At 47.0% G+C, this 27,840-nt stretch overlaps 1 protein-coding gene across 1 annotated transcript in view; it reads left to right on the top strand.

Annotated features, from left to right (window-relative positions):
- Positions 1–27,840, top strand: part of AK1 (adenylate kinase 1) — a 176,006-nt gene that overhangs the window by 45,301 nt on the left and 102,865 nt on the right. The window contains exons 6-8 of the mRNA XM_073600458.1: positions 6,957–7,148; positions 10,470–10,560; positions 10,640–10,716. Of these exons, the coding sequence (XP_073456559.1) occupies positions 6,957–7,148; positions 10,470–10,560; positions 10,640–10,716 (360 nt within the window). The remainder of the gene's footprint in view (positions 1–6,956; positions 7,149–10,469; positions 10,561–10,639; positions 10,717–27,840) is intronic.

The following is a 27,840-nucleotide window of genomic DNA, read 5'->3' as shown; positions in this document are numbered from 1 at the left end:
TCAGGAGTCCCCAAGGGAGCCCCCCTCACACCAGGACTCCCCGGCGGAGCTCCCCCTCACATCAGGAGTCCCCAAGGGAGCCCCACTCACACCAGGAGTCCCCGGCGGAGCTCCCCCTCACATCAGGTGTCCCCGGCGGAGCCCCCCTCACATCAGGAGTCCCCAAGGGAGCCCCACTCACATCAGGTGTCCCCGGCGGAGCCCCCCTCACATCAGGTGTCCCCGGCGGAGCCCCCCTCACATCAGGAGTCCCCAAGGGAGCCCCCCTCACACCAGGAGTCCCCGGCGGAGCTCCCCCTCACATCAGGTGTCCCCGGCGGAGCCCCCCTCACATCAGGAGTCCCCAAGGGAGCCCCCCCTCACATCAGGAGTCCCCGGCGGAGCTCCCCCTCACATCAGGTGTCCCCGGCGGAGCTCCCCCTCACATCAGGTGTCCCCGGCGGAGCCCCCCTCACATCAGGAGTCCCCAAGGGAGCCCCCCTCACATCAGGAGTCCCCGGCGGAGCTCCCCCTCACATCAGGTGTCCCCGGCGGAGCCCCCCTCACATCAGGAGTCCCCAAGGGAGCCCCCCCTCACATCAGGAGTCCCCGGCGGAGCTCCCCCTCACATCAGGAGTCCCCAAGGGAGCCCCACTCACATCAGGTGTCCCCGGCGGAGCCCCCCTCACATCAGGTGTCCCCGGCGGAGCCCCCCTCACATCAGGAGTCCCCAAGGGAGCCCCCCTCACACCAGGAGTCCCCGGCGGAGCTCCCCCTCACATCAGGTGTCCCCGGCGGAGCCCCCCTCACATCAGGAGTCCCCAAGGGAGCCCCCCCTCACATCAGGAGTCCCCGGCGGAGCTCCCCCTCACATCAGGAGTCCCCAAGGGAGCCCCCCCTCACATCAGGAGTCCCCGGCGGAGCTCCCCCTCACATCAGGAGTCCCCAAGGGAGCCCCCCTCACACCAGGAGTCCCCGGCGGAGCTCCCCCTCACATCAGGAGTCCCCAAGGGAGCCCCCCTCACACCAGGAGTCCCCGGCGGAGCTCCCCCTCACATCAGGTGTCCCCGGTGGAGCCCCCCTCACATCAGGAGTCCCCAAGGGAGCACCCCTCACACCAGGAGTCCCCGGCGGAGCCCCCCCTCACATCAGGTGTCCCCAGTGCCCCCCCTCACATCAGGTGTCCCCAGTGCCCCCTCCCTCACATCAGGTGTCCCCAGTGCCCCCCCCACTCACATCAGGTGTCCCCAGTGCCCCCCCACACTCACATCAGGTGTCCCCAGTGCCCCCCCCACTCACATCAGGTGTCCCCAGTGCCCCCCCCACTCACATCAGGTGTCCCCAGTGCCCCCCCCCACTCACATCAGGTGTCCCCAGTGCCCCCCCCCTCACATCAGGTGTCCCCAGTGCCCCCCCCCTCACATCAGGTGTCCCCAGTGCCCCCCCCTCACATCAGGTGTCGCCAGTGCCCCCCCCCACTCACATCAGGTGTCCCCAGTGCCCCCCCACACTCACATCAGGTGTCCCCAGTGCCCCCCCACACTCACATCAGGTGTCCCCAGTGCCCCCCCCCACTCACATCAGGTTTCCCCAGTGCCCCCCCCACTCACATCGTGTCCCACAGCGGTGCGCGCGCTCACCCCCCACCTAGAACCCCCGCCCCTTTCCATATCAGACTGGCAGCGGGGCGGGGGGTAGGCGGGCCGAGGCGGAGCGGGGCGGGCCGAGGCGGGCCGAGGCGGAGCGGGGCAGGGGGTGGGCGGCGACGCAGAAGCTTCGTCTAGCCTCCCCCCAGCCGTCTTCCTGAACTTCAACAAAATGGCGGCCGGCGGAGACAATGTCTCCGCCGGCCGCCGACCTCTAGCGGCGGCGGCGGCGGCGGCGGCGGCGGCGGCGGTTTCAAAAACCGGAACCGAATTTTTCGGGACATTTCCCGGGGCACCACAAATCCGGGAATGAAGTCCAAGTCCCGGGAATGTCCCGGGAAATTCGGGACAGTTGGCAGCTATGATATCCTCCTACAGCGGGGAAAATAATTATTTGATCCCCCTGCAGATTTTGTAAGTTTGCCCACTTACAAAGAAATTAAGGGACTATATTTTTTTATCATAGGTGTATTTTAAATGATAGAGACAGAATATCAACCAAAAATCCAGAAAAAACATATGATACAAATGTTATAAATCGACTTGCAGTTCAGTTTAATAATAAGTGTAAAATAAGCGAATATACAAAGAGCTATGGTCATGGGACTTTGAGTGAGGCCGGTCACTAAATCAGGTAAAGGTACAGACAGTATATAACATAAAAATTGATTTATTATACAAATAAATAAAAAATATTCTCAGCGTACATAATGTGATCATAAAAACAAATTCCATAGAAAGCTGACATACATAGAATTGATAAATACGATATTTACATATTCATTAGATACATGATGGCATAGATAAGCAGGTACATGGTAAACCTGAGTAAAAAAACAAGCTGTAGTGACATAAAAGAACTCTACGCGTTTCGAGGATCCATCCTCTCATCAGGAGTATGATGTCAATAGTATCTATAAATATGGATAGTACATAATGAATGTTAATGGGGGAAAAAAAATAAAGAATAAAAAGCAAAAGCTGACACTTAAATGCCAGCTAATAAAACATGTATGATGGCCCAGTTGCTGGGTGAAAGACGGAGTGTGTCCAAAATGATGTCAGCCCCAGGGGCTGAGGCGAGGGCATGCGAACCCAGCCCTGGGAACAGCCGATAAGCAGGACAAGAGACCACTTTGAATGATGATGGAGGTGAAAAATGAGAAACAAATAGGAATCCGCACCACTCTGAAAATAGTAATAATGTGTGTCATCAAATATATATATAAATGTATATATGTAATTAATATCATGGCACATATGCAAGGAGAGGGTGCGGAAATGTATAAAAAGTGTCCATTTTTTGGAAAAAAGTGACCATGATGTAAAAAACGGGAAAGAAAAAAAAGGAAGAAGGGGAAAAAGTAAACACACAGCCCACCGCAGCGGTGGAAGTGAAAACATAGTGACTCAAATGTCAGTGAATGTCAGTATAGTGACCAAACGATAAGAAAACCAATAAGGACAGGAATAAATGGGTGCTCATGAAAACCAAGGTGAAATGGTGAGCAGAAAAAAGTGTGTTGAAGTAGCCAAACTTACGTATATATTGTGAAAAAATGACCTGGTAAGGAATAATCTGGTGACCAAAACAAATGGAGTGATAAGCTGGCCGGCCTCGGCTGTATATACCCAAGGCTGAGGGCGTGCCCCCACCAACGTCATGCTGGACGCAATAGGAAGGGAGGGAGCAGGAGTGACGGATGATCCATCCAACGCGAACGCCGGAAATGAGCCCGCATCAGTCCCGCCCTCCACGCCAGATGGAGAAAACCGCACATCCTCAGATCGTGGCGTCAAATTATATCATTTCATATCACATATCATATATCATTATCAAATGACATTCATTTCATATGTGGAGTTTTAATCCCAGGACAATTTCTGGGGACTTGTGCTGTTTTGATATCAGTTTATACTCATTTTAATTTGGGCTCCTCTCTTTGATTAGTTTGCATTTTTATATTTTCAGTACCATTTGGTATTTCAGATTTTCATTGATCCACAGAATGGAGCCCATTTGTCCTATTGTTCCAGATACTCTGGGTTACACCTACATTCATGCTCCCTGTGTTCCTGTTGGACCCTATTACCACAGCTTCCAGACTAGGTATTCATTGCGGCCCTAGCACCCTGGCGGTGTGTTTGTTTCACACTAAGCAGATATGTAAGTCTTACAGGGATGACTACTTTATCGTCCCTGTATGTATATTCTTTCTTTTCCAATTGTTGTCCATGAATGGTTGATTTTTGATATACTTACCTCTCCTTATAGTTGTATCATGCATCCGCCCCTGATGAATGGATAGATCCCATGAAACGCGTCAGCCTTAACCTAGCTGTAACACACATATACTTACATGATCTTTGGATCCAGGCAAAACTGTGGATCATAACTGTTATATTGTAGTGCTTTTTTATTATGGAGGAAAATATTATTGTATATGCTATTCATGCTTTTAACATTTAAATTACTTGGATACGTGATTTGTTATATTATGTGCCACTATTGCATGTATTGTCTGCTATGTACCTACTCAATCATGGCAAACAAATAAACACTTGTTCATGTTTTCACTTTGACCCCTTTTATTAGCTACAATATACATACCTCATTTAAAGCCCCAACCCTCTTTCTTTATGTACCTGATTAGTGATGGAGATGCATGTTATCATGCATCTCATTCAAAGTCCCAAAAACCCCCTCTATTGCGGCGTCAAATTACGTCACGAGCAGGGCGTACGAGCACACTGCCCGCCCACACTCCAGACAGGAATGGGGAGGTGCTGCCGCGCATCGCAACCCCGGGAAAAGATAACAAATGGACAACCACACCCACCGCTGGGCCAACGGCCGACTGGTTAGCAAAAAAAACAACTTTTTTTTACATTTCCGCACCCTCTTCTTGCATATGTGGATTGATATTATTTATATATATATATATATATATATATATATATATATTTATATATATATATATATATATATATATATATATATATATATATATATAAAATGACACACATTATTACTATTTTCAGAGTGGTGCAGATTCCTATTTGTCACCTTCATCATCATTCAAAGTGGTCTCTTGTCCTGCAATATCGGCCGTTCCCAGGGCTGGGTTTGCATGCCCTCGCCTCAGACCTCGGGGTTGACATCATTTTGGAAACCCCCCGTATTTCTCCCAGCAGCTGGGCCATCATACATGTTTTATTAGCTGACAAGTGTTAGACCTTTCTTGAGCCACTCCTTTGTTGTCTTGGTGGTATGTTTTGGGTCATTATCATGCTGGAAGACTTATCCACAACCCATCTTCAGTGTTCTGGCTGAGGAAAGAAGGTTCTCATCCAAGATTTTATAATACATGGCCCTGTCCATTGGCCCCTTAATGCGGCAAAGTCAGCCTGTTCCTTTAACAGAGAAATAGCCCCAAAGCATCAGGTTTCCACTTCTGTGCTTGACTGTAGAGATTGTGGTGTTAGGGTCATAGTGAGCATTTCTCTTCCTCCACACAGTACTTTCTCCCAATCCTTCTCTGAATCATTTAGATGTTCATTGGCACGACTGTACATGTGTCTTCATGAGCAAGGGGACTCGCCGTGTTTGAAGGAAGAAAAATGCTAACTATGACCCTAAGAACACCATCCCTACAGTCAAGCACGGAGGTGGAAACATTATGCTTTGGGGCCGTTTCTCTGCTAAGGGTACAGACCGACTTTGCCACATTGAGGGTCCAATAGATGGGGCCATGTATTGTAAAATCCTGGATGAGAACCTTCTTCCCTCTGCCAGAACACTGAAGATGGGTCTTCCAGCATGACATTGACCCAAAACATACTGTATCGCCAAGGCAACAAAGGAGTGGCTCAAGAAGAAGCACATTAAGGTCATGTAGTGGCCTAGCCAGTCTCCAGACCCTGAAACTTTGAGTTGCTAAAGGACAGCTAAGAAACCTTAAGGTCATGTAGTGGCCTAGCCAGTCTCCAGACCCTGAAACTTTGAGTTGCTAAAAGACAGCTAAGAAACCTTAAGGCAGGGGTCTCCAAACTACGGTCCTCCAGTTGTTCAGGAACTACAATTCCCATCATGCCTAGCCATGTCTGTGAATGTCAAAGTTTTACAATGCCTCATGGCACATGAAGTTCAGCAACAGCTGGAGGGCCATAGTTTGGAGATCCCTGCTTTAGTGCCGGTTCACACAGGGGCGACTTGTCAGGCAAACTAGCCCCCTGACAAGTCGCCTCCCATTCTGTACAATGAAACCGTTCTAATAGGAGCGACGCAAGTCGCTCCGACTTAGAAAAAGGTTCCTGTACTACTTTGGGGGCGACTTGGGGCGACTTGCATAGACTTCTATACAGAAGTCGTTTTGCAAGTCGCCGTGGAAGTCGTGTGCAGGTCGCCTCGGTGAGGCGACCTGCAAGTCGTGCCGCCTCTGTGTGAACCGGGGCTTAAGGATTTAGAGAAGATCTGCAAAAAAAAAAAAAAAATCTGTAAAAAAATTCCTCCTGAGATGTGTGCAAACCTGGTCACTAACTACAAGAAATGGGTTACCTCTGTACTTGCCAACAAGGGTTTCACCACCAAGTACTAAGTCATGTTTTGCTTGGGGATCAAATCCTTATTTTACTCACTGAACTGCAACTCAATTTATAACATTTGTATAATGTGTTTTTTTGTGGATTTTTGGTTGATATTCTGTCTCTATCATTTAAAATACACCTATGATAAAAAAATTATAGACCCTTCATTTCTTTGTAAGTGAGCAAACTTACAAAATCTGCAGGGGATCAAATAATTATTTTACCCACTGTACATAAGTTGTACCTGTTTATCTGTAGCCATCCCTTCGCTACATCCATTCAATATCTACAGTTTACACAGTATTTGTGATTGTCAGAAGGCAGGGGGTGGGGATCTGATAACACACTGCACAGCATAGATCAAGGAGTTGAGTGTAGTCTGAGATCTGAGAGGAAGGAATGGATACAGCTGAGGCTGTCAATCACAGGCTGTGTGCTGGAGCTCCCCTCCCCATCCATCTGGATACCTCGGAGTCAGCATAACATGTCAAAAGTGACTATCATAGATAGCAGAGGAAGCGAGGCAGCGGACAGAAATCACAGTAGTCATTTTGGATAGAGGCAGGTAGACACTATAGAAGAATTTGCTTTGTTCACGTTTCATTTCAGAGGTTTACAACCACTTTAAAGGTGAACATGTATGGTTCTTTTTGTTGCTTGCATAACATTGTCATTTATACCAAACCAAAGATTTAAGGTCCCTGTGATCAGGAACAGCCTGAGCAAACATTTCACTCCCTGCAGATTGGGATTCCAGACCTGGTGATATTCTTGGCATGTTCCAGCCAGCGACTACGACAGCGTTTAGAGAAGCGTTCTGCACAGCAGGGGCGACCGGACGATAACGCTCACGCCATAGACAGACGATTGGAGAATTTTAAGCAGAATCTCCCACTGATTGTCAAATATTACCAGGATAAAGGGCTGATAGCCAGGGTAAGTGAAATCAGTTCCTGCAGATATCATTTGTATGTTCAAACGGTGTCCCAGACTTAGAACGCCAACAGGATCCATATAAAGCTGGTCATACATGTTACAATATAAATGTACAACATCAGCTTGGTCTTCTGTAGATTTATCAACCAATAATGCAAAGACCTACTTGAACAAATTTATTTGACTTACATCTAATCAGGTAGGCCTCTTGTACTACGTAAGAGTAAGTAAATCCAAAGTAGATTGTATAATCAAATTGCACATGTTGGACTATCTTAAAGCATATCTAAACCCAAGAACACAAATGTATTGCAGCTTTCCAGTTCTTAGATGTCAACTGTGGCTGCATTCATTTTCTTTTATCTGGCTTTTTTTCACATTTCCTGTCCTAGGGTGACAACCCTCACTCACTGTTGTCACCCTAGAACAAGAAGTGTGTTAGTTCTGCAGAATATCTCCTTCTCCCCTTATCTCCATAGCATAAGGCCAGGGGCGGAACTACCACCATAGCGACCCATGCGGGTGCTATGGGGCCCGCAGCCGAGTGGGGCCCAGTGAGGATAAGGGCACCGCTGGCACAGTCTCCCAGCCAGGGGAAGAGAGAGGAAAGGAAGAGGCGAGCTGTCCGTATCAGCAGAGAGCTGAATTGCCCGATGTAAGAGCTTTCATTATAACTTCCAGTGTTCCCGGGGCTCACGTCACATAGCTCCACCTCTTGGCCCGGCGCCTTTGATAGACAGAACGCCGATCCAATGCAGGACATGTGACGTCATCAAAGGCGTCGGTCCAAGAGGTGGGGCTATGTGACGATGAGCCCCGGGAAGACGGGAAATTCAAATGAAAGCTATTACAGCAGGCAATCCCGCTCTCTGCTGATCTGGGTGGCTTGCCTCTTCCTCTGCATAGGTGGGGCTGTATGGGGCACAGGCAGACCAGGCTGTATGGGGCACAGGTCACGCTGTATGGGGCACAGGTCACGCTGTATGTGGCACAGGTCACGCTGTATGGGGCACAGGTCACGCTGTATGGGGCACAGGTCACGCTGTATGGGTCACGCTGCACAGGTCACGCTGTATGTGGCACAGGTCACGCTGCATTGGACACAGGTCACGCTGCATTGACACTAGGGCAGCTGTGGGGGGGGGCTGTTTGCAGGGGGGCCCCATACAACATTTTGCTATGGGGCCCTGCTATTTCTAGTTACGCCCCTGCATAAGGCGGAGGTGTTCTGTAGTTCACGAGGTAACATTACTGATAAAATAGCATGAGATAACTCTGAAGAGTGTATTTTCGATAAGAGCAAAAACTAAACAAAATTCTTGGAGCCTGTTGGGTTGAGTCATCTGATGGTTTCCTTTGCTGGCCACAGAAACATCATCTTTGCGTTTCATTTTTGAATTGATTGAAACGTTTTATAGTACTTGGGAGTATTTTCTTTCAGTGATACCATCACGTTTGCTGTTTTGTTATTTTAATCCAAATATTCATTGGATTTATTCAGTTTGTACTCTCTAGACCAGCCTTGCTCAACCTTTTTTCTCCAGAGGAACCCTTTAAAGAATTTTCAAATCTCTACTAAAATCTTTTCTTTTAGGGGTCAGTGGGAAGAATGCCCCTTAAATTGGTGATCAGGGAAGAATAACCCCCTTACATTGAGGATCAGTGGGAAGACTGCTCCCCTTACATTGGTGGTCAGTGGGGAAGATTGCTCCCCTTACATTGAGGATCAGTGGGAAGACTGCTCCCCTTACATTGAGGATCAGTGGGGAAGATTGCTCCCCTTACATTGGTGGTCAGTGGGGAAGATTGCTCCCCTTACATTGAGGATCAGTGGGAAGACTGTTTCCCTTATTTTGGTGATTAGTAGGAAGAATGCCTTCATATTGTGATCAGGGAAGAATGCCCCCTCTTACATTGGTGATCAGGAAAGATTACCCCCCTTACATTGGTGAACAGAGAAGAATACCCCCTTACATTGGTGATCAGGAAAGATTACCCCCCTTACATTGGTGATCAGGAAAGATTACCCCCCTTACATTGGTGATCAGGAAAGCTTACCCCTTTCACATTGGTGATCGGGAAGATTACCCCCCTTACATTGAGGATCAGTGGAAACACTGCCTCCCTTACATTAGTGGTTAGTGGGAAGAATACTCCCTTACTATGGTGATCAGGGAAGATTATCCTCCCTACATTGGTGATCAGGGAAGAATTCCCCCCTTACATTAGTAATCAATGGGAAGACTGCTCCCCTTACATTGGTGGTCAAAAGAAAAAATGCCCCCCCCCCCCCAATCCCCCTTACATTGGTGATCAGGGAAGAATGCCTCCCTTACAGCGGGAGCCAAAATGCCACCCTTACAAACAGCTAAAAAGTTAATTGGTGTCATGTTGCTGGCTCTGTCCAGTGGCACCATCAGATGGGAAATCACTCAGCCACAGCTCAAGGAACCCTCAACAGCATCTGGAAGAACAAAATCATTCCCCTCTGGGTGATCTATGTACATTGCAGGGATTTTAACAAACTTTGTTGCAGATTCCGTCCTTCTGTTATTCTGCAGAAATAGCAGTTAGTTTGTCTGTGTCTATGTGGTAAGTAAATCTAATGGGACTGATTTCACAATTATCAATCAGCTGCTGAACTTGCTGGGGTTCTAATGAGGAAAGTGGCAAGGTCTCCACCCCCTTAGAAGTCATTTCCCTTTGGGAGTATCTCATCAAAAATGAAAATGTTATTGCAAGGGATGCCCAAAATCTGACGTGTATCTTAGTGCAGACTTCTGGGAAAATCAGTGAGACAATCACACAAGCAGGAAATTACATATCCGAGGGGGCGTTCTGTAGACCATCTGTGTACTGAACGCCTCGAGGTTGCCATATTGCATTTAACAGAAAATGATAGCACTGCAGATGGAAAATGAAAGGTCGTTTTTAAGAATATTAATTTACAATATGACTTTAATAAACTCAGCGATTATAAATATGCCATATTAATTTTCTTTACTTGCTATTTTTTTCCCCACAAAAGTAGAGGTACCCTTTAAAGTAAACCCCTGACTTCTGCTTCTGAAAGTGCTAGTTGCCTGGCTATCATGCTGATCCCATGGCTTCATTAGTCAGAGTCACTAACCCAAAACAAGTACACAGATAATAAAGTCTGCTGACTTTTCTGTGACTTTCTTGATCTGCATACTGTCAGTGGTGATGTGAGATCAGTGGATCAGCATAACAGGCAAATAGCAATTTCATAAGGAGATCAGCAATGGTAATTCTCTCATGTCAGGTTAGTAAATAGTTCTGTTTTTGGTTCCCAACTTCCAGTTTGATGCAGACAGAGAGGAGGACTGTATCTTTGAGGACATTTGTTGTGCTGTACAAGGACTTCTTTTCCCCGAAGGTCTTGGAGTAGAAGGTGAGTACACTACTTATGTATTCTACTATGTGATTGCCCTACCTTCAATGGTAATACCTTTTTATCCCCTTTGCTCTAGAATTCAACCCCCAGAATTTCCGCGCCTCTTTCTCAGATGAGCCCATAACACCAAAGGAGTTGGAACCTAAGGAACAGGTAATTGTCATTCCAACTTCTTTTCTTACCCAATTAAAGCTGAATTCAAGGAAGATATAACAGATAGATATATCCATATTGTTAATGCAAGCAGTGTAAGTACCCATATTTGACCTGATATAAGCATCTTACATTCCCTGTACAACAGAGCTTAACCGCTTCAGCCCCGGAAGATTTTACCCCCTTCCTGACCAGAGCATTTTTTGCAATTCGGCACGGCGTCGCTTTAACTGACAATCGTGCGACGTTGCACCCAAATAAAAATGACATCCTTTTTGAGCTTTCTTTTGATGGTATTTGATCACTTCTGCAGTTTTTATTTTTTGCGCTATAGATAAAAAAAACAAAACGTACATTTTGAAAAAAAAAAAACGCACTATTTTTTACTTTTTGCTATAATAAATATCCCTCAAAAATATGTAAAAAAATATATTTTTTTCCTCAGTTTAGGCCGATATATATTCTTATACATATTTTTGGTTAAAAAAAAAATCTCAATAAGCGTATATATTGATTAGTTTGCGCAAAAGTTATAGCGTCTACAAAATAGGGGATAGTTTTATGGCATTTTTTTTTCATTAGTAATGGCGGCGATCTGCAATTTTTATCGTGACTGCGACATTATGGCGGACACATCAGACAATTTTGACACTATTTTGGGATCATTGTCATTTATACAGCGATCAGTGCTATAAAAATGCATTGATTACTGTGTAAATGACACTGGCAGTGAAGGGGTTAACCACTAGGGGGCGATGAAGGGGTTAAGTGTGTCTTAGGGAGTGGGGGGGATGGGCTTCAAGTCATGTGACCGCGATCACTGCTCCCGATGACAGGGAGCGGTGATCTCTGTCATGACACAAGCCAGAACAGAGAAGTGCCTTGTTTACATAGGCACTTCCCCGTTCTGAGGCTCCGTGATACGATCGCCGGGAGACATGGAGTCCGCTGGTCCCATGGGCACGGTCACGCTGCACGTGCCTGCTATCCCCGGCTCTTAAAGGGGACATACAGGTACGCCCATTTTCCCACCGCTGCCATTGTGCCGTCGTATATCGGCGTGCAGCGGTCGGCAAGTGGTTAAAGTGTGGGAGGGAGAAGCAGCACAAGGAGCCAATCAGTTGTGCTCCAGTGCAAGAATCATGCTTATAGGTGGAGAGCACAGACTGACAGAGAGAGGAACTCATCAATCTGCTGCTTCTCCTTTCACTGTCCAATCACAGGCTGGGGGAGAGAAAAGACATGTAAGTGTAACTGAACTATGACACAAAATTAGGTCTCCTTCCCTGTGCTGTGTGTCAGAATTGTATACAGCTGGCTGGATCATGATCAGATCTAGGCGGGTACAGGGGTAAGCTGCCCCCCCCCTCCCCCAGATTTCAGTAGTGCCCCCCCCCCCTCCCCCCTCCAGGCCGGCCCTCCTGTGAACTTTGTGCCTGACCACTGAACTCCTTCCCCCCTATCCCTGCACTCAGGACCGAGAGAAGGGGAGGGCAGCCTGCTGGAGGAGTGAAGTCTGGAAAGTGACAGAGAGGAGAGAGCCGGGAGGAGGTGCGCTGTGCTGTGCTCTCTCCCATCTGTCAGAACAGAGCTACTCCATGCAGCAGATGGCAAAGGATCGCTAGATCCGACTGTACGCAGTCTTATTACCTGCCTCTACACATATTTCCTGCTGCTGGGAGATGAGCAGCCCTTGCAGGAGATAGGGGCAGATAATCAAGCTGTGTGCTGTCCCCGGTATAGGATTGACCCGGTGTCATCTGCTCTATAGAGGAGCGCAGTTCTGACAGGAGAGGGGAGAGCATAGCACAGCCGGCACCTGCTCCTGGCTCTGTAGTGGTGCTGTCTCCTGGCTGTAAGTTGGGGGGGGGCAGCTTACAGGCAAATTGTACGTAATTAAGGGAATTGTACACAATTTGGGGGGGGGGGGGGTTTGCCACCTTAACAGCATCGTGGGCCCCTGGGCAAGTATATACTGGGGCCCCTACCAGGGAGATGTTGACCTGCGGCAGGCATAGTGGGCTGCAGCAAACAGTGTGGCTTAATGATGCTACATCTTGGGCGTGGCTTTTTAGTCTGATTAGAAATCCCAGTCTGATTTTTTTACACGTTTTTAATAATTTTTTACAATTATGTTTTTATTTTAATATTTAATTTTATTTCAATAATTGTTTTTAAATTTTTTATTATAACGCTGTTGTGGGGTCTTTGAAGAGATGTCAGGGGTCTAAATCAACCCCTAAAGTGTAACTTTTGAGACAGAGAAAGGGACTGAGGAAACACATTCCCCATTTCCTTTCAGCACTGTCAGCTGCACTGCAGATGAATGTACAAGAGACAGAGGCTCCTGGTCATCAATAAACTGAAGCACAGTAAACAGTTTACGGTGCTTCAGTTATGAATGGACACAATGAGTGATCAGTGCCCACAGCTGCTGCCAGCAGGAGAGGAGAGAATGGAAGCCAGCAGTTATAGGGGGGCACACAGAAGGGCCCATGCAGAAGAGAGGGTGGGGGATCTGATACTGATCAGTGTGGCAGGTGGGGAAAATAGCTGGAATCCATCTTTTGTGGCTCACCCTGCAGCAGCTGAATGCCGGTGGGAGGAGGATATACCATGCGTACCGCATTCATCTGCTGCAGTGAGACCCACAATAGATTGATTCCAGCTATTTCCCCTATCCGCCGCACTGATCACACACTCAAAACACATGCAATTCCCCCTGCTGGGGTAGCTCCCATCCACCTGGGGTGGCCCTTGGGTGAGGAAATAATCATTTATGTTCGAGGATGAGAGGGGGCTATTTGTGCTGGAAAGGTTAATGGGGGTTGAGGAGGATTTGTGCTAGGAGGAAGAATGGGGGGATATGTGCAAGGAGGAGGTTGGGGGCCAAGCCCAACCCCTGAGAAACAACCCCACATCATAATCCCCCCTCCACCAAATGATTTGGACCAGTGCACAAAGCAAGGTCCATAAAGACATGGATGAGTGAGTTTGGGGTGGAGGAACTTGACTGGCCTGCATAGAGTCCTGACCTCAACCCAATAGAACACCTTTGGGATGAATTAGAGCAGAGACTGCGAGCCAGGCCTTCTCATCCAACATCAGTGCCTGACCTCACAAATGCGCTTCTGGAAGAATGGTCAAACATTCCTATAGACACACTCCTAAACCTTGTGGACAGCCTTCCCAGAAGAGTTGAAGCTGTTATAGCTGCAAAGGGTGGGCCAACTCAATATTGAACCCTACGGACTAAGACTGGAATGCCATTAAAGTTCATGTGTGTGTAAAGGCAGGTGTCCCAATACTTTTGGTAATATAGTATATATATATATATATATATATACACACACACACATTATATATATATATATATATATATATATATATATATATATATATATATAATGTATTGAGGAATGATAATGTAAAAGTCAGACCTGAAAGTAGTAAGTAGAACTGAGAAACTGATGCTTTTAAAAGTTGGTTTGGGTGTTCTTGGCATAGAAGTTTTGGTGGCACACGTTTCGGCTACCTCGAAGGACTGCAACAGTTCTTGCATAATTTGCAATAATGACACTGAAGGGACAAACATGTTGCTTCTCATTCAACTTAAAGCGGAGTTCCACACATTTTTTAGTTTATTAAAAGTCAGCAGCTACAAAAAGTGTAGCTGCTGACTTTAAATAAACACCCACTCGCCTGTCCCACGGTCCAGCGATGCGGCTGCTGAAGCCTCGCTCCTCTCCCCCTCCTCTCCGCCAGCGCCATCATAGCCGATCTGGGCGCGTACTGCACATGCACGAGTCGCGCTGCGCTCTGCTAGTGGCCAGGCAATCTTCTGTGACTTATCACGTGTCCCAGAAGATTGCTGGCAGGGAGGGGCCGCCTAGGGGGAGAGGAGGAGTTGCCTAGGCGGCCAAGAGCAGAAATAAGGAAGTGGGACAGGAAGTCCCACTCTAAACTAAGTACCCCCCCCCCCAAAAAAAAATTACATGCCAAATGTGGCATGTCAGGGGGTGAGGAGTGCTTAAAGCGGAAGTTCCACTTTTGGGTGGAACTCCGCTTTAAGTACTGTCCCAGGTGCTGATTTAAATTTTAGAAAAAAAGTTTAATTAAAATGTAGCTTTAACACTGGTTCTCATTGGTTGATCACTGTCAATGTATACAGTGCCTTGAAAAAGTATTCACACGCCTTGAAATTTTCCACATTTTGTCATGTTACAACCAAAAAGGTAAATGTATTTTATTGGGATTTTATGTGATAGATCAACACAGAGTGGCACATAATTGTGAAGTGGAAGGAAAATGAAAAATGGTTTTCAATTTTTTTTTTTACAAATAAATATGTGAAAAGTGCATTTATATTCAGCTCCTCTTAGTCAATACTTTGTAGAACCTCCTTTCGCTGCAAATTACAGACACAAGTCTTTTTGGGGATGTCTCTACCAGCTTTGCACATCTAGAGAGTGACATTTTTGCCCATTCTTCTTTGCAAAATAGCTCAAGCTCTGTCAGATTGAATGGAGAGCGTCTGTGAACAGCAATTTTCAAGTCTTGCCACAGATTCTCAATTGGATTTAGGTCTGGACTTTGACTGGGCCATTCGACTAACACATGAATATGCTTTGATCTAAACCATTCCATTGTAGCTCTGGTTGTATGTTTAGGGTGGTTGTCCTTCTGGAAAGTGAACCCCCCCAGGTTTTCTTTTAAGATTGCCCTGTATTTGGCTCCATCCATCTTCCCATCAACTCTGAGCAAAGCATCCCCACAACATAATGCTGCCACCACCATGTTTCATGGTGGGGATAGTGTGTTCAGGGTGATGTGCAGTGTTAATTTTCCACCGCACATAGCGTTTTGCTTTTAGGCCAAAAAGTTAAATTATGGTCTCATCTGACCAGAGCACCTTCTTCCACATGTTTGCTGTGTCCCCCACATGGCTTCTCACAAACTGCAAACAAGACTTCTTTTGGCCTTCTTTCAACAATGTCTTTCTTCTTGCCACTCTTCCATAAAGGCCAGATTTGTGGAGAGCACTACTAATAGTTGTCCTGTGGACAGATTCTCCCACCTGAGCTGTGGATCTCTGCGGCTCCTCCAGAGTTACCATGGGCCTCTTGGCTGCTTCTCTGATTAATGCTCTCCTTGCCGGGCCTGTCAGTTTAGGTGGACGGCCATGTCTTGGTATGTTTGCAGTTGTGCCATACTCTTTCCATTTTCGGATGATGGATTGAACAGAGCTCTGTGAGATGTTCAAAGCTTGGCATATTTTTTTATAACCTAACCCTGCTTTATACGTCTCCACAACTTTATCCCTGACCTGTCTGGTGTGTTCCTTGGCCTTCATAATGCCGTTTGTTCACTAAGGTTCTCCAACAAAGCTCTGAGGGCTTCACAGAACAGCTGTATTTATACTGAGATTAAATTACACACAGGTGGACTCTATTTACTAATTAGGTGACTTCTGAAGGCAATTGGTTCCATTAGATTTTCGTTAGGAGTTTCAGAGTAAAGGGGGCTGAATACAAATGCACACCACACTTTTCACATATTTATTTGTAAAAAATGTTGAAAACCATTTATCATTTTCCTTCCACTTTACAATTATGTGCCACTTTGAGTTGGTCTATCACATTAAATCCCCCAAAAAATACATTTACGTTTTTGGTTGTACCATGACAAAATGTAGAAAATTTCAAGGGGTATGAATACTTTTTCAAGGCACTGTACCTCCAGCTATTCTAGTTTTAGTTTGCTGTAAAATCATAAAATGATAAATGCAGCCTGCTTAAATGCAGAGGTTTTTCCTGGGTCATCTGCCACTTATTTTTGATGATCATTGCCATGAATGTTTGCTAATGTGTTTATGCAAGGTCTCCTGTCACTGCACACTATGATAATCAAATGACCTCCTATTAGAGGGATAGCTGTGTGTTTCCAGACATCTGAAATCAGATTGTGTGACATGGCCCCTGGTGCTTTTATTGTACGTACAAGTAAGATGTAGGCACTCCCTAGTGTGTAACTGCATGTGTGTCTTCTGTCTTCACATCTATGTCTCTGCTTGACCTTCCAAACACCATGCTGGCTGCAAGGCTTGCTGATTATGTGGCACTTTCATTGTACACTTCAGGGAATCAACTGTCTTCTCAGCTGTGGAATATGTGATAAAAAAAAGGTTCAGCTACAGTCCCACTTATTCTAGAAACACAGGTCTGTTCAATGAGAAGTACAGCTACTATTCTTAAAGCAGTTATATACCCGCACATCAAAATAAATTAAAATAAACCCTGCAGGGCAAAGGCATAATGAGCTAGAATGCACCGCATACTAGCTCATTATGAAATACTTGCCTTCGATCAAAGCCCCCGTATCGCAGCCCGGTCTACGGCGAGGGAGCTGACATCTTGCCCTTGGCGTTTCTTCCGGGTTCGCGGCTCCGGCTCTGTGAGTGGCCAGAGCCGCGATGACATCACTCCCATGCACGCGCGTGCGAGTCTTCTTCCCGCCAAGGTCTGGCAGCATCTGCTGAACCTTCAGCCGTGCACTCACAGCGCATGCACCGCTGACGTCAGTGGCTGCATGCAAAGAGAATATCTCCTAAACCGTACAGGTTTAGGAGATATTCATTCCACCTACAGGTAAGCCTTATTATAGGCTTACCTGTAGGTAAAAATGACAAATTAGGGTATACAACCACTTTAAACATGTACTATTGCTCTGACTGCTGCCAATAAACAATGAAATCCAATTGGTGGATAAAGCTGGCCTTCCACTGCTAATTTATTTAATTCAGCCAGATTCCTCCATCCACTCCCCCCCACTGCCTGGACATTGTATTCTGACAGCTGCATCCGCTGTATTTTACCCACTTAAGGACCAGAAGGATTTGCCCCATTAACGACCAGGCAATTTTTTGCGATACGGCACTGTGTCGCTTTAACTGACAATTGCGCGGTCGTGCGATGTTGTACCCAAACCAAATGTATGTCCTTTTTTTCCCACAAATAGAGCCTTCTTTTGGTGGTATTTGATCACCTCTGCGGTTTTTATTTTTTGCGCTATAAACAAAGAGCGCCAATTTTGAAAAAAAACAAAACAATATTTTTCCTTTTTGCGCTAATAAATATCCCATTAAAAAAAACAAATTTCTTCCTCAGTTTAGGCCAATATGTATTCTGCTACATATTTTTGGTTAAAAAAAGTCGCAATAAGCGTATATTGATTGGTTTGCGCAAAAGTTATAGCGTCTACAAACTATGGGATAGATTTATGGCATTATTATTATTTTTTTTTTTACTAGTAATGGCGGTGATCTGCGATTTTTAGCGGAACTACGACCTTGCTGTGAACAGATCAGACACTTTTGGGACTATTGACATTTATACAGCGATCAGAGCTAAAAATAGCCACCGATTACTGTAAAAATGTCACTGGCAGGGAAGGGGTTAACACTAGGGGGCGAGCAAGGGGTTAAGTGTGTTCCCTGGGAGGTGTTGCTAACTGTATGGGGGCTCCGCTGACTGGAGGAGGAGACAGATCGCTGTTCCTAATCACTAGGAACAGACGATCTGTCTCTCTTCCCCTGACAGAACAGGGATCTGTTTGTTTACACTGACAGATCCCTGTTCTACCTGTCTCTGGAGCGATGGCGGGTGGCCCCCTGCTCACAAATGGGTGCGCGCATACCCACAAATCGCCGTGTATGCGCCCGACATACAGTGATGGCGATTCGCACAGGGGAGCCAACTTGCTGCAGTGCAAATGCGGCAGGCGGTTGGTAGCTAGTTAACACTGCTCTGCAGTTGCTGATCAAGAAAAGTTTTCCAACATGTCCCTTTGACATGTAGCCAGGTGCTTGGCTAAGAATGAGAGAGAGAGAGAGAGAGAGAAACACTGGCTGCAGCTACTCTCTGTAGCTACTGCCCTGCAGTGCTGAACTGGTTAACAGCTATATCAGCAAGAGGAGGGTGCTGCTGTGCAGGAAGAGTTCAGGAAGCATTGCACTATGGGAACTGTAGTCCAGAGATGAGAGACTCTATTGTGTAATCAAGAGCTTCTCAACTACATTTCCCAGAGGGATATTGCCAGGAGGAGGGGAAAGAGCTGCATTTTCCAGGATTGTACAGGGCACAGCTTCCTCTTGCCATGAGGTAGCCCAGCGAGTGCACATTGCTGTTCAGTGTGCACCACCACTGCTGCATACTGGCAGCCTGAGCGGGATCCGGAGTGCTGAGTTCGGGGTGCCAACTGAAAGTCTCATGGGTGCAGAGCAGAGAGAAGGGACTAATTGCTGTGTGTGACTGGATGGTGAGCTGCAATATCGCTGGGACTGGTGAGCTGCTGCTGTGGGGATTTACTATCTGTGTCTAGAGAGACTGAGCCCTTTAGGAACTGACCAGTCATCCAGTAGCCTTATTGCTGCCTACAGGCTTGACTGGGACTATTCTCATGTGCACCAGTGGTATAACTGGGCCCCAACACTAGCCAGCTGAAGAGTTAGGACTAAAGACTGTTCCTTTATAGCTGTTACACAGAGATAGTTCCCTATCACTTATTTTAAGACATACCTCTCAGGGGACATTGCACCATATCCTAGCCAATCTCCTAGAGTGCACTGTAGATGAATTATAGTATTATTCATTATTGCAGTTAATGCTTATATGCACTGTTTATTGCTGACTCATGAGTTCATCCAAATGTAGTGATACAGATCTCTATTCTATGATACCTTGGCATACTGATAGATACTGTCTAGCGGACTGTGTCCGAACCTACTTTCTGTGTGTTCATTTACACTCAAACCACCATTTATTCTTTTTTGTTTTGTTAATATAATCTTTATTTCAAAATTTATACAAGGTATACAAACAAGATCAGGGTGATCATGAGCATCAACCATTTGCACCAAAGCCAGGCATATGATTAAAAAATATATAGCAAATTACCTTGAGGTTACATTGAATATGAAAAAACAACAGAAAAAAATAAAATAAACAACGTAACATGAAAAGATGTAAAAGAGCGATATAAACGTTAAAGTATCCCCTACCCTGGCCTGGGATAGGGACCAGGAATAGGGATGAGCCGAACACCCCCCGGTTCGGTTCGCAGCAGAACTTGCGAACAGGCAAAAAATTTGTACGAACACGCGAACACCGTTAAAGTCTATGCGACACGAACATGAATAATCAAAAGTGCTCATTTTAAAGGCTTATGTGCAAGTTATTGTCATAAAAAGTGTTTGGGGACCTGGGTCCTGCCCCAGGGGACATGTATCAATGCAAAAAAGAATTTTTAAAAACGTCCGGGATTTTAATAATGCTTAAAGTGAAACAATAAAAATGTAATATTCCTTTAAATTTCGTACCGGGGGGGGGGGGGGGGGTCTATGGTATGCCTGTAAAGGGGCGCATGTTTCCCGTGTTTAAAACAGTCTCATTTAAACCTACTCGCGGCTATTAATGAATTGTCGGTCCGACAATGCACATAAAAGTTCATTGATAAAAACTGCATGGGATTTCCCCACAGGGGAACCCCGAACCATAATTTAAAAAACAAAATGGCGTGGGGGTCCCCCTAAATTCCATACCAGGCCCTTCAGGTCTGGTATGGCTATTAAGGGGAACCCCGCACCAAAATTTTTAAAAAAAAATGTAGGGGGGGTCCCCCTCAAAATCCATACCAGACCCTTCAGGTCTGGTATGGATTTTAAGGGGAACCCCACGCCAAAATTTTAAAAAAAAATGGCGTGGGGTCCCCCCAAAAATCCATTCCAGACCCTTATCTGAGCATGCAACCTGGCAGGCTGCAGGAAAAGAGGGGGGACGAGAGAGCGCCCCCCCTCCTGAACCGTACCAGGCCACATGCCCTCACCATTGGGAGGGTGCTTTGAGGTAGCCCCCCAAAGCACCTTGTCCCCATGTTGATGAGGACAAGGGCCTCATCCTCACAACCCTTGGCCGGTGGTTGTGGGGGTCTGTGGATGGGGGGCTTCTCGGAATCTGGAAGCCCCCTTTAACAAGGGGACCCCCAGATCCCGACCCCCCCCCCGTGTGAATTGGTAATGGGGTACTAATGTACCCCTACCATTTCACCAAAAAAGTGTCAAAATGGTTAAAAAACACAAGAGACGGTTTTTGACGAGTCCTTTATTAATTTCTTCTTCTTTCTGCTTCTTCTTCCATCTTCTTTCTTCTGGTGTTCTTCTTCTTCTTCATCATCTTCTTCCTCCGCTCTTCTCGTCCCGCATCTTCCTCCAGGCTTCTTCTCCGCTCCATACGCATGATCCGCCTCAGTGGGAGTCTTCAGCCGTGTGACGCTTCGCTTCTTCTGACATTTCTTATATAACGGAGGGTGGGGCCCTCCTCTGACGCACAGGGAATTCACAGGACTTCCCTGTGGCTTTCCCTGTGTTGTCAGAGGGGGACGAGGTCACTGGGTGGCCCCGACCTCCGTTATAAAAGAAGTGTCTGAAGAAGCGAAGTGTCACACGGCTGAAGACTCCCACTGAGGCGGATCATGCTGACGGAGCAGAGAAGAAGCCTGGAGGAAAATGCGGGACGAGAAGAGCGGAGGAAGAAGATGATGAAGAAGAAGATGGAGGAAGAAGAACACCGAAGGAAGACCAGAAGAAAGAAGATGGAAGAAGAAGCGGAAAGAAGAATTAATAAAGGACTTGTCAAAAACCGTCTTGTGTTTTGACACTTTTTTTGTGAAATGGTAGGGGTACAAATTTGTACCCCATTACCAATTCACACAGGGGGGGTGGGATCTTGGGGTCCCCTTGTTAAAGGGGGCTTCCAGATTCCGATAAGCCCCCCGCAGACCCCCACAACCACCGGCCAAGGGTTGTGGGGATGAGGCCCTTGTCCTCATCAGCATGGGGACAAGGTACTTTGGGGGGCTACCTCAAAGCACCCTCCCAATGTTGAGAGCATGTGGCCTGGTACGGTTCGGGGGGGCGCTTTATCGTCCGCCCCTCTTTTCCTGCGGCCTGCCAGGTTGCATGCTCGGATAAGGGTCTGGTATGGATTTTTGGGGGGACCCCACGCCATTTTTAAAAAAAAATTTTGGTGCAGGGTTCCCGTTAAAATCCATACCAGACCTGAAGGGTCTGGTATGGATTTTGAGGGGGACCCCCACGCCATTTTTTTTTATTTTGGCGCAGGGTTCCCCTTAATATCCACACCAGACCTGAAGGGCCTGGTATAGAATTTAGGGGGATCCCCACGCCATTTTTTTTTTTAATTTTGGTTCGGGGTTCACCTGTGGGGAAATCCCATGACGTTTTTATCAATGAACTCTTATGTGTATTGTCAGACCGACAATTCATTATAGCCGTGAGTAGTTTTAAATTACTTTTTCCTTTCATTTTGCTGTCAGACTGTTCTAAACACGGGAAACATGCGCCCCTTTACAGGCATACTATAGACACCCCCCAGGTACGAAATTTAAAGGAATATTACACTTTTATTGTTTAAGCTTTATTAAAATCACTGCTCCCAAAAAAACAGCAGTTTTTAAAAATCCTTTTTGCATTGATACATGTCCCCTGGGGCAGGACCCAGGTCCCCAAACACTTTTTATGACAATACCATGCATATAAGCCTTTAAAATTAGCACTTTTGATTTCTCCCATAGACTTTTAAAGGGTGTTCCGCGGCTTTCGAATTTGCCACGAACACCCCAAATTGTTTGCTGTTCGGCGAACTGGCGAACAGCCGATGTTCGAGTCCCACATGAGTTCGACTCGAACTCGAAGCTCATCCCTAACCAGGAATAGGCGACGTTGCAAGTAATGGTGTTGTCAAGGGCCAACCCAGCAGGATAGGAAGGCTATCTTGACGATCATAATAGTCATAAAGACAGTCGACGAACCCCAGAATGGAAACACCACATGGGAGGTTTACCCTGGCATCCATAGTACGGTCCATTGGGTGCCAGGTGTCACCAAGACACTAGTATTGAGTTGTCTTCATCAACTGAGCATTATTCACCTAGCACCTATTATCCCATGAGTAAAACATAAGTAGTAGACAAACCAAAAAAATAAATAGGAAAAACATGGGGGTAGGATAGGATTGAACGCCTATTTATACCTGATTAAAAGCTCGAGACCACTCACACTGGCATGCACAGTTATACAGACAGAAAATGTTATGCAATACCTTGCATGAAGAAATGAATGAACAGTCTCTACTCAGAGATCAGGTGGGTCTGCTACCTTCAGGAGGGCAACATCAAGGCTGGATGGAACAAAGTCTGAGCCCTTGGTATGCTCCCGCCAGGCATCCCAGGTTGTACAAAATCATTCTGATGTTCCCCTGCAGGTCGCTATACACTCCTCTGCCTTCATGAACTACTACCATTTATTCTAACCCAAACGAATACATTGAGTTAATTTAGCACTAAACAGTCTTGTGTCCTATTTCCTGGTGCTAATTCAAGGCTGAGTTAAAAGATATCTATACTCATTTTTTTCAGTGACTTTTATTCAATCAGGTGTGTCAGAGAAGGTGGTGTTGTTCTTGGAGTTAAGGAGTAGAACCCAAATTACCACGCGGCTCCTTCGGGGGTAGTGTTACACACCCCCTTACTGCTTGTTAGCAGTATACAGTAGCGCAAAAAAGTGAGTACACCCGTCACATTTTTGTAAATATTTTATTATGTCTTTTTATGTGACAACACTGAACAAATGACACTTTGCTACAATGTAAAGCAGTGAGTGTACAGCTTGTGTAAATTTTCTGTCCCCTGAAAATAACTCGACACACAGCCATTAATGTCTAAACCACTGGCAACAAAAGTGAGTACACCCCTAAGTGAAAATGTCCAAATTGGGCCCAAAGTGTCAATATTTTCTGTGGCCACTATTATTTTCCAGCACTGAAGAGGACTCCAGTGGCAACTTGTGAAACTCTGGTGAACTCCATGCCCAAGAGGGTTACTCTTGGGCATGGAGTTCACCAGCGTTTCACAAGTTGCCACTGGAGTCCTCTTCCACTCCTCCATGACGACATCACGGAACTGGTGGATGTTAGAGATCTTGTGCTCCTCCACCTTCTGTTTGAGGATGTCTCACAGATGCTCAATAGGGTTTAGGTCTGGAGACATGCTTGGCCAGTCCATTACCTTTACCCTCAACTTCTTTAGTAGGCAGCGGTCATCTTGGATGTGTGTTTGGGGTCATTATTATGTTGGAATACTGCCCTGCGGCCCAGTCTCCGAAGGGAGGGGATCATGCTCTGCTTCAGTATATCACAGTACATGTTGGCATTCATGGCTCCCTCAATGACCTGTAGCTCCCCAGTGCCGGCAGCACTCATGCAGCCCCAGACCATGACACTCCCACCACCATGCTTGACTCTAGGCAAGACACACTTGTCTTTGTACTCTTCACCTGGTTGCCGCCACACACGCTTGACACCATCTGAACCAAATAAGTTTATCTTGGTCTCATCAGACCACAGGACATGGTTCCAGTAATTCATGTCCTTAGTCCGCTTGTCTTCAGCAAACTGTTTGCGGCTTTCTTGTGCATCAGCTTTAGAAGAGGCTTCCTTTTGGGACAACAGCCATGCAGACCAATTTGATGCAGTGTGTGGCGTATGGTCTGAGCACTGACAGGCTGACCCCTTTAACCTGTGCAGCAATACTGGCAGCACTTATACGTCTATTTCCCAAAGACAAGCTCTGGGTATGACGCTGAGCACGTGCACTCAGCTTCTTTGGTCAACCATGGCGAGGCCTGTTCTGAGTGGAACTTGTCCTGTTAAACCGCTGGTTTTACAGGTTGGCCACCGTGCTGCAGCTCAGTTTTAGGGTCTTGGCAATCTTCTTATAGCCTAGGCCATCTTTATGTAGAGAAAAAAGTTGAACTTTCAGTGACCACTATGGCTTCCTATTGTAAAAAATATGATGTGCTGCAGCAGTTAATTATAATTGTGACTGTAACTTTTTTTATCATTAATCCTATAAAGTCCACACAAATACCCATTGATCCTGCCAGTGAAGACCACCTAAAACAGCTTCCTGTGATGGGGTGGCAACAATGCTGCACTGCTCCTGAATTAAAATCAGCACTGTTCTTGCTCTATAGGCTGTCCCTGCCTGCACTGGTAGGAGAATATGTTACAGGGGGTTTGGTTGTCAACCTTGTTACTGCTGATTTACAGCCCTGTAGCTCATCAACAGTGGCATCACTAGGTTTGGTGTCACCTGGTGTGGTAAAACATGGTGTCACCCCCCAGGGAATGGATGGAGCCAGGATGGAATCAGGGGAATGCATGGTGGATGGAGCCGGGATGTTATTGGGAGGGGTGGATGGAGCTGGAATAGGATCGGGGGAATGGATGCAGCCGGGATGGAATCAGGGGAATGGATGGAGCGGGAATGGAATCAGGGGAATGGATAGAGCCGGGATGGAATCAGGGGAATGGATAGAGCCGGGATGGAATCAGGGGAATGGATAGAGCCGGGATGGAATCAGGGGAATGGATGGAGCCGGGATGGAATCAGGGGAATGGATGGAGCCGGGATGGAATCAGGGGAATGGATGGAGCCGGGATGGAATCAGGGGAATGGATAGAGCCGGGATGGAATCAGGGGAATGGATAGAGCCGGGATGGAATCAGGGGAATGGATGGAGCCGGGATGGAATCAGGGGAATGGATGGAGCCGGGATGGAATCAGGGGAATGGATGGAGCCAGGATGGAATCAGGGGAATGGATGGAGCCGGGATGGAATCAGGGGAATGGATGGAGCCAGGATGAAATCAGGGGAGTGGATGGAGGCGGGATGGATTTAGGGGAATGGATGGAGCCGGGATGAAATCTGGGGAATGGATGGAGCCAGGATGGAATCTGGGGAATGGATGGACCTGGGATGGGGTGGTGGATGGAGCCAGGATGTGATTGGGGGGGTGGATGGAGCTGGAAAAGGATTGTGGGGATGGATGGAGCCAGGATGGGATCGTGTGGTGGATGGAGACAAGATGGGATCTGGGTTGTGAATGGAGCTGGGATGGGGTGGTGGATGGAGACAGGATGTGAATGGGGGGTGGATGGAGCTGGAATTGGATTGGGGGGGTAGATGGAGCCAGGATGGGATCAGGGGAATGGATGGAGCCGGGATGGGGTTGGGTGGTGGATGGAGCCGGGATTCCATCTGTGTTGTGAATGGAGCTGGGATGGAGAAGGGATGGGATCGGGGGGATGGATGGAGCTGAGATAGGAGTGGATGGAGCAAGGATGGGATTGGGGGGATGGATGGAGCTGGGATGGGGCGGATAGAGCAGGGATGGGAAGGGGTGGATGGAGCAGGGATAGGTGGAGATGGAATGGGGGGGTGGATGGAGCAGGGATGGGATCGGGGGTTGTATGGAGCTGGGATGGGATGGGGGGGCGGATGGAGCTGGGATGGGATGGGGGGTGGATGGAGCAGGGATGGGATCAGGCGGGGATGGATGGAACTGGGGTGGGATCTTTGATTTTGGGGGGTGTGGTTTAGAGGATATGTGCTAGGGGGTGCTTTGGGAGGGGAGAGGAATTGTGCTGAGGGGGTTAAACGTCAAATCTGCCCCCCCTCCTTTTAGCACAAGTAATTTCTAACTCAAAAAAGCACCCCCTAGTACATAGTTACCCTCAACCTCCCCTCCCCCTCCCTAAAATGACTCCTAGCAGCATAGATGTCCCCCTCTTCTGCAATACCTCGGCTCCAGGCAGGTGCTGTGGCGTGCTGTCCCTCTTCCTCTTCCTCTGCTCTTCCTCATCTGTGTACAAGAAACGTCAGACCCGAGGAGGAGGCGCTTATAGTCTGGTCTGCAGTGAGTGCAGCCAGCGGGGAAAGAGATGATTGCGGCGTGTGGGACAATAAGTGTCAGACTCCAGACACCTCTGTGTCTGCCTTACTCCCTCCTCCCCCACTTTCCCCGCACATCACATGCAACTGAGGAGATCTGGAAGGGAAGGAGGGAGCCAGGGGGGCCAGTGCCAGTCTCAGCCTGGTGTCACCCTCTGGCGGGTGTCACCTGAGTGCAGACCGCACCTCCCGCCCCCCCTAGCGACGCCACTGCTTGTCATTCAGCACCTATCCACACCTAGTCCTGCCCACTGCTAGAGGATTGACTGTACAGTCTCTGTTTCTGAAGTCCTCACACTATACGCTGTATTGTCTGGAATCATGTGGTGGGACGATTGAAGGAGGACCTAGCTCAATCAGAGCTTGTTGGACCAAGTTCATTCTATTGCGTTGCTCAACGTAGGCCCAATACAATGACAAGCTGAAATCCTTGGTTTCCAGTAGGCCTAGTTCACTCCAACCCTCTGCCATGAGGTATGCTGGGTGAATATCAAAAACCTTCTGCATTTAAATGTGACAAAACTAACTACAACATGTTGTAACTCGCGTTAAGGAATGTAAACAACACCACGATGCATAAAAAAGCATGCCAACGCATGGCAACTGAAGTGTACGTAACACACAAAGCAAGTGGTGTGACTCCAGGGAAAGTAAAGGACATTTCTTGTTTACTCTAAGGGACTTGTACATAGTATCTGGATTTGGTACTTGTTTAGATCACATACAGAAGTCCTTCGAGTAACAGAAATAATAGATATGCTTCTTATATGAATGAGGCCTTCTTATAGTGCCTTGCTGTGAGGAAGGGCAGAACAGGGCCTCATGGATCATGCTGTACAGGTGCCATGCAGCATGTAGAGCCTGCGTAATGACATTCCCAGAACCCACTGTTGCTGCGTACAGCCATCCACTGGGGGGTATGCAAAGCACCTACATGTGCAGTGACGTCTTCCCTAAACACACACCATCATATGTCAGTGCGTATGTCTCTTTTAATGTATCTCATTATATATTATATGTAGTGGTAGTGGGTCCCGTGCACACTGTGTGGCCCCTGCATGGCCGTGTGTGTGATACCTAGAGGTGTTCTATATTTGATTTATGTAAGTTATTTTTGTGTCTAACTTAGAAATTCTGTTCTTTGTAATTCTGGACTTAAACAGCTGAAATAACAAACCTGATGTGTGTGGAGGTCATTAAGCCAGGAGTAAACACCACCTATGAGAAGTACTGAAAGTGTACAGTATTCTTACACA

This window comes from Aquarana catesbeiana, linkage group LG09 (assembly GCF_042186555.1).
Source record: "Aquarana catesbeiana isolate 2022-GZ linkage group LG09, ASM4218655v1, whole genome shotgun sequence".
Classification (NCBI taxonomy): domain Eukaryota; kingdom Metazoa; phylum Chordata; class Amphibia; order Anura; family Ranidae; genus Aquarana; species Aquarana catesbeiana.
Note: the sequence above shows the minus strand (reverse complement) of the source record. Positions and strands in the feature narration are given on the sequence as shown.